Raw genomic sequence first — 7,327 nt, 5'->3', positions numbered from 1 at the left:
GTTTAAAAAATGTGTGCAGTACCTCTATATGCAACAAACCTGTTTAAACGATGTTACCCACTCTTCTTGTTATTGCTGTTGTGGCACAACAAGTGACTGTATTAACTGAATGCACCAAAAAATAAAGAATTAAAAAAAACAAAAAACTGCAGTTTTTCAGCTAGTAGGATCAGAGCTCTTGAAAATGTGACTGCTCAGCTCTTCAGCTAGCTCCTTTCCTGTGCTTTTCTTATTTTGAATCTCTTGGTTTACGTTCTCCCTAAGCCACATAGTTTTCAACTTTTCTTTTTATATTTATTACCCAATGGTACATACTGAGAAACCTACCTTTCTAATATTTGTTTAAATATTCCATTTATCCTCAGTGTTTTTTTTTCACTAAAGAGTTTATGCCAGTCAATATGTTGTAAAGCTGTCCTTCTATTATTGAAACTGACCTTGTTAAAATTAATATGTTTTAGTATACCCCAAATGTATTTTTGCTTTTTTGAATTTATTTCAAAAGACACAATATTGTGATCACTATTCTCCAAGTGCTCCCGTATTCGAATGTTGGTCAAAAGATAAACATTGTTTGTTATAACCAGATCCAAACAAGCATCCTTTCTAGTTGGTGCTTTTACCAATTGTTACATGAAGGTGTCCTTTAACATGTTCAAAATCCTTATTCCCCTTTCTGAACTACTAGTCCCTCTATCCAAATTTCCGTCTGGGTAATTAAAATCTCAAAACATTAGCATGTTACTCAGTTGTGCAACTTTCTCACCTGTTCTTCCTCATCAATACTAAAATGACAGTATAGTCACCAACACAACTTTACAACACAAAGCCTCACTGCTCAATTCACTACTATTTAGGAGTTAAATAACTTTTTGTTTCTGTTTATGAAGCCCTAGCCACACCTCCCCTGGTTGTGACTCACACAGCCTGCATGAGAACAAAATTATTTCATTTTCAATCAGATGTAATTTACTTTAAAAGTTTTTATCTCCTTCTCTGAAATTTGAACTTTAATTACACACAGGAGACTCCTGCAGAGTCTAGCAAGCTGTTGTGAGAGAGATAATACATTCTAAATTAAACATATTTTGCAATAAAGGAAGTGTATACCTTAGATTAATTTTCACAGGAAGTGTTTTGGAAGGCTGTGTAAGTCGCATGCAGGGAGGTGTGGAAAGGGCTGCATAAATAAAGTTACTTAACTCCTAAATGGCAGAGAATTGAGCAGTCAGACTGCAGGGGCATAAGCTATACACCAAAACTCCTTCAATAAGCTAAGGTTGTTTTGGTGACTATAATGTCCCTTTAACATTTGGTGGTCTATAACATATCCCAACCAATAATTGATTTCCCTTCTTTTGCCTCAGGCAGATATATTTTCCTTGTCACATTCCACTTGCTTAAGATTTGGCTTTAACTCATGGTTGACATGCAAACATACCCTACTACCTTTCCTGTTTTTTTTTTTCTATCCTCCTTATAATGTGTAACCATTTAAGTTAACTGCCCAGTCATGTGTTTCATCCAACCATGTTTCTGTTATGCCTATTATGTCAAATTACTCAGCGCATACCATTGTCTCTAGTTCCCCCATTTTGTAGACATGCTAATAGTGCCCAATAGGATATTTTGAAAATAAACTAAGTGTTGTATAAAAAAAATGTGGGTTGTAGTAACCCTTAAATCAAAGTTGACACAATCATACTAGACATACAATGTTAAGACATTTATTGAAATTCACAGATTACCAATCTTAAAAGAGAACACGGAATGTCGTTCCATTTTCCATTATCCTGAATCTCTACACAGTCTTCATTGTCTTTGCTATTATTTGGCTCTCCCAAGTTCCAATTGGTATAACTTATTTTGTCTCCTCCAGCATATTTGAAAATGCCTTCCACCTGCAGGTCTGATATTCCTAAGTAAGCCTTTGCATTCTCTCCCTTTGTTTGTAGTATTTCCTGTGTTGCACTGTTTTCTTCTGTGTTTCGTGGACTGGCCAAATTACCCCCAGCTTCTTTACAAGATTTTTGAGAACTTTCAAAACTCTCCTCTTGACCATTTGTTACAAAAATCTTAGTACCAGCTTGTTTACCACCATGGAAAAGCAAAACTGAAACAGGCAAAGTGGGAATATTATTGTTTACATTTTCAAACATTTATGAGAATAAGACATACTCAATAAGATTGTTAGAAATATTTACAGATTTAACTCAAGTTTAAAAAAAAATAAAAAAATACACATGTTGTGCTTTGGTTATTATACCCAAAATGCCTATGGAGACCTGCGAGTCTCAATGTGAATCACTGTTTAACACGGCAAACCAAAATAAAAAATATATTTACAAAAATAATAAAAATAAATAAAAATAAACTAGAATTTTAGTGACAAAGTCCCATCCACCATCTTGCGTAGCAGCAGCATCTATACCAGTGATGGCGAACCTTTTTGAGCCCGAGTTCCCAAACCGCAATACATGCCAACTTTTTTTTCCTTAAAGTGCCAACACAGCAATTGCGTGTGTGTGTGGGGGTGCGTGTGTGGGGGGGGGGTGCATGTGTGCGTGGGGGTGCTGTGTGTGTGTGTATGAGGGGTGCTCTGTGTGTGTGTATGAGGGGTGCTGTGTAAGTGTGTGGGGGGTGCTGTGTAAGTGTGTGGGGGTGCTGTGTGTGGGGGGGGGTTGTGTGTGTGTGGGGGGGTGCTGTGTGTTTGTGGGGGGGTGCTGTGTGTGTGGGGTGGGGTGCTGTGTGTGTGTGTGTGTGAGAGGGGTGCTGTATGTATGTGTGTATGAGGGGTAATGTGTGTGTGAGAGGGGTGCTGTGTGGGGGGTAGGGGTGCTGTGTGGGGGGTAGGGGTGCTGGGCGGGGGTAAGGGTGCTGTGGGGGGTAGGGGTGCTGTGGGGGGGTAGGGGTGCTGTGGTGGGGGTAGGGGTACTGTGTGGGGGGTAGAGGTGCTGTGTGTGGGGGAGGGGTACTGCTGGGGGGTAGGGGTACTGCGGGGGGTAGTAGGGGTACTGCTGGGGGGTAGGGGTACTGTGTGGGGGGGTAGGGGTGCTGTGTGTGGGGGGAGGGGTACTGCTGGGGGGTAGGGGTACTGCGGGGGGTAGGGGTACTGTGTGGGGGGTAGGGGTACTGTGTGGGGGGGTAGGGGTGCTGTGTGTGGGGGGACTGGGGGGTAGGGGTACTGCGGGAGGTGGTAGGGGTACTGCTGGGGGTGGTAGGGGTACTGTTGTGGGGGGGTAGGGGTACTGCTGTGGGGGGTAGGGGTACTGCTGGGGGGTAGGGGTACTGCTGGGGGGTAGGGGTACTGCTGGGGGGTAGGGGTACTGTGTGGGAGGGTAGGGGTTCTGTGTGTGGGGGGAGGGGTACTGCTGGGGGGTAGGGGTACTGCGGGGGGTGGTAGGGGTACTGCTGGGGGCTAGGGGTACTGCTGGGGGCTAGGGGTACTGTGTGGGGGGTAGGGGTACTGTGTGGGGGGTAGGGGTGCTGTGTGGGGGGTAGGGATACTGTGTGTGGGGGGAGGGGTACTGCTGGGGGGTAGGGATACTGTGTGGGGGGTAGTGGTACTGTGTGGGGGGAGGGGTACTGCTGGGGGGTAGGGGTACTGCGGGGTGGTAGGGGTACTGCTGGGGGGTAGGGGTACTGCTGGGGGGTAGGGGTACTGTGTGGGGGGTAGGGGTACTGTGTGGGGGGTAGGGATGCTGTGTGTTGGGGGAGGGGTACTGCTGGGGGGTAGGGATACTGTGTGGGGGGGTAGGGGTGCTGTGTGTGGGGGGAGGGGTACTGCTGGGGGGTAGAGGTACTGCGGGGGTGGTAGGGGTACTGCTGGGGGGTAGGGGTACTGCTGGGGGGTAGGGGTACTGTGTGGGGGGGTAGGGATACTGTGTGGGGGGTAGGGATGCTGTGTGTTGGGGAGGGGTACTGCTGGGGGTAGGGGTACTGCGGGGGTGGTAGGGGTACTGCTGGGGGTGGTAGGGGTACTGCTGGGGGTGGTAGGGGTACTGTTGTGGGGGGTAGGGGTACTGCTGTGGTGGGTAGGGGTACTGCTGTGGGGGTAGGGGCACTGCTGGGGGGGTAGGGGAACTGCTGGGGGTGGTAGGGGTACTGCAGGTGGGTAGGGGTACTGCTGTGGGGGGTAGGGGTACTGCTGTGGGGGGTAGGGGTACTGTGTGTGGGGGGTAGGGGTACTGTGTGTGGGGGGTAGGGGTTCTGTGGGGGGTAGAGGGTGTAGGGGTACTGTGTGTGGGGGTAGGGGTACTGTATGTGGGGGGTAGGGGTTCTGTGGGGTGGGTAGGGGGCAGTAGGGGTACTGTGTGTGGGGGTGTAGGGGTACTGCTGGGGGGTAGGGATACTGCTGGGGGGGTAGGGTACTGTTGTAGGGGGTAGGGGTACTGCTGTGGGGGAGTAGGGGTAAAGCTGGGGGAAGGGGTGCTGCTGTGGGGGAAGGGGTACTGCTGGCGGGGTGGGGTACTGCTGGAGGGATAGGGGTACTGCTGCGGGGATAGGGGTGCTGGCGGAGGTAAGGGTACTGCTGGGGGGTAGGGGTACTTCTGGGGGGGTAGAGGTACTGCTGGTGGATTAGGGGAAATGGGGGGTAGGGGTACTGTTGTGGGGGTAGGGGTACTGCTGTGGGGGGAAGGGGTACTGCTGGGGGGAAGGGGTACTGCTGGGGGTGGTAGGGATTCTGGAGGGGGTAAGGGTACTGTTGTGGGGGGTAGGGGTACTGTTGTGGAGGCAGGGGCGGGCTGGGCCGGGGGGAAGGGAGGCAATTGCCCCCCAGGCCACCCTAAATCCTTTTACGACTGGCCGCTGCCGGCCAGCCCTTTAAATGCTGCAGCCACCTGAGCGCTCTGTAAAGAGCGATCAGGCGGCTGCCGCACTGCCTCACCTCCCCTCCCATGTAGCGTGGCCGAGCTGCTCTCCGGTCCGCGGTGCCGGCCAGAGTGATGGGAAGGTGCACGCTCAGTGTGCACTTCCTTTCAGTCCGGCCGGTTACAGGAAACAGAAACTCCTGTTCCGCGCGGAGTTTCTGTTTCCTGTAACCGGCCGGACTGACAGGAAGTGCACACTGAGCGTGCACCTTCCCATCACTCCGGCCGGCACCGCGGACCGGAGAGCAGCTCGGCCACGCTACAGGAGAGGGGGTAAGAAGAAGAGGGGAGGGGGGGAGTAAGAAAAGAAGAGGGGGAGGGGGGAGTAAGAAAAGAAGAGGGGGAGGGGGGGAGTAAGAAAAGAAGAGGGGGAGGGGGGGAGTAAGAACTAAAGAGGGGAGGGGGTGAGTAAGAAGAGGGGAGGGGGGTAAAAACTGAAGAGGGGAGGGGGGAGTAAGATAAGGGGAGGGGGGAGAGTAAGAAGAGGGGAGGGGGAGAGTAAGAAGAGGGGAGGGGGGAGAGTGAGAAGAGGGGAGGGGGGAGTAGGAAGAAGGGAGGGGGAATAAGAAGAGGGGAGCGGGGAGTAAGAAGGAGGGGGGAGTAAGAAGAGGGGGGAGAGTAAGAAGAGGGGAGGGGGGAGTAAAATGGGAGGGGGAGTAAGAAGAGGGGAGCGGGGAGTAAGAAGAGGGGGGAGAGTAAGAAGAGGGGAGGGGGGAGTAAAATGGGAGGGGGAGTAAGAAGAGGGGAGGGGGGAGTAAGAGGGGAGGGGGAGTAAGAAGAGGGTGTTACAAATTGCTATTTGTAACTGGCCCTTTAAATGAGAAATTGCCCTGCTTCCCTGGATTGTGGAGAAGCCTGTTTGCCAGCCTGTGGTGGAATCTCGGTAAAAATAAATTTAGTAGGCCGAGATTACCATGTGCATATGCTGACGTATCGGTCGGTTGGTTGCACGTGGCAAGATACGATCAGTAGTGTACGGAGCATGTGCGAGAATACAGGATGTAGTATTCCCCTCCTCCATTATGCTGGACAAGCCATGCGGTCAAACAGGAAGTTAATTCTTATTTGTTTTGATTGGTCAAGAGAATGTGCGGGTGGAGCTTAATATGGGAGGAGTTATATGCCTATATAAGGAGCCTGCACTATTGTCCGGGGCTCAGAACTTGTTGTATTTTGGTGACATTAGTCGCTCTGAGTCCCGATCGGTGAACCGAATAAAGAATCTCTTCCTTCCTGAAGAAACCTGTGTCCATCTCTCTGTGCTTGGCTTCCGTCAGTTTCTCCGGTATCAAGCCTCCTTCCTCATGACTATGGCCCCTGGAAGATTGTGCCCCTGAAAACTGATGAACTTTTATTGGGTGTGTATGGCCCTTTAAGAACCGTCTGGGGACATATTGTGACTTTGCTGAACAATACCCCTTTAAGACTATGTCCCCAGACCTGTAAAATAACTTGCCCCTGGCTTTCCCCCACTTGGTTCAGTAAATAGGGCTTACTGAACCAAGTACCACACAGTCGGACCACCCAGAAGTTAAAGTGTGCAGGCAATTTACCTCCCAGGCTGTGAGATTACTGCAGGTTAATTGCACGTGGCGGCGGCCATCTTTGTTCATTCGAATGCGGTCAGCGGTGTATGCTAAAGATTCTGTGGAACTGAAATCGGCTACACATTTTACTGAACACCGCTGACCCTTACCTTCTCCTACACTTCGTTTTTCAGCTCCAGAGACTAAGTCCCGTTCGAAATGGGACTTAGTCGTTTTTCGGCATGAAATTGACCGGCCGCACAGCCCAAATCTATGGAACTGTTTTGGGCAGGAAATTGTGCTTGCGGTCGGTCATAAAGGGACCTCCAGCTAACTTTTGATCCACTGGGGGGATTTGGCTGATTTTTGGAAGTGTTTATGTTTGAAGTGTGCTGAGTTCAAATATGGAGATTGAATGTATAGTTTTAAAGTTACAGTGTATGTGTGAAAACTGTATTTTTACTGTATGCTATAATTATGTTATATGTTTATCTGAGGGGAGGAGACGTGGGGGTGGTACCATGTAGGTGATTGGTTAATTTCATCCTCCCCCTGGGAGTGTCCTGTGTGTACCTTTTTGTAATAAAAAGCAGGCTGGGTGTCCCAGTCCTCAGTTCTTCTTGACCCTTCAAAACGTAGCCTTGTCTCGTTATTGGAGGGAATTGCTGTATCACACTGGGGATTGCTATGCTCTGCATATTCCCCTGAGCTTAATCACTTAGCTCTTTTAAGAGCTTGCTCCGGATACGCTCTCCTGGAGGAGAGGTCTTCCCCCACACGGTCCTGGAGGACAGAAGCCAATCCAGGGTGGAAGGAAGACGGCGCGGCTCCAGTTAAGCTACGGCGGTTGTGGAGCGTGCGGTGGTTGTGGTGTCCTCTGTAAGCGCTAGGAGCATCCATCAACGGAGGGTACTCGGTCGGAGTACACGG

General features: G+C 50.1%; 1 protein-coding gene across 3 annotated transcripts in view; it reads right to left on the bottom strand.

The window, feature by feature from the left end:
• Positions 1–1,713: 1,713 nt before the first annotated feature.
• LOC134575108 (pulmonary surfactant-associated protein D-like) overlaps positions 1,714–7,327 on the bottom strand; it is an 823,731-nt gene continuing 818,117 nt past the window's right edge. For all 3 annotated transcript variants that reach the window (XM_063434276.1, XM_063434274.1, XM_063434275.1), the window contains exon 6: positions 1,714–2,113. In XM_063434276.1, coding sequence (XP_063290346.1) covers positions 1,728–2,113 — 386 coding nt within the window. In that variant the 3' untranslated portion in view covers positions 1,714–1,727. The remainder of the gene's footprint in view (positions 2,114–7,327) is intronic.

Source organism: Pelobates fuscus, chromosome 10 (assembly GCF_036172605.1).
Source record: "Pelobates fuscus isolate aPelFus1 chromosome 10, aPelFus1.pri, whole genome shotgun sequence".
In the NCBI taxonomy this organism is placed as follows: Eukaryota; Metazoa; Chordata; class Amphibia; order Anura; family Pelobatidae; genus Pelobates; species Pelobates fuscus.
Note: the sequence above shows the minus strand (reverse complement) of the source record. Positions and strands in the feature narration are given on the sequence as shown.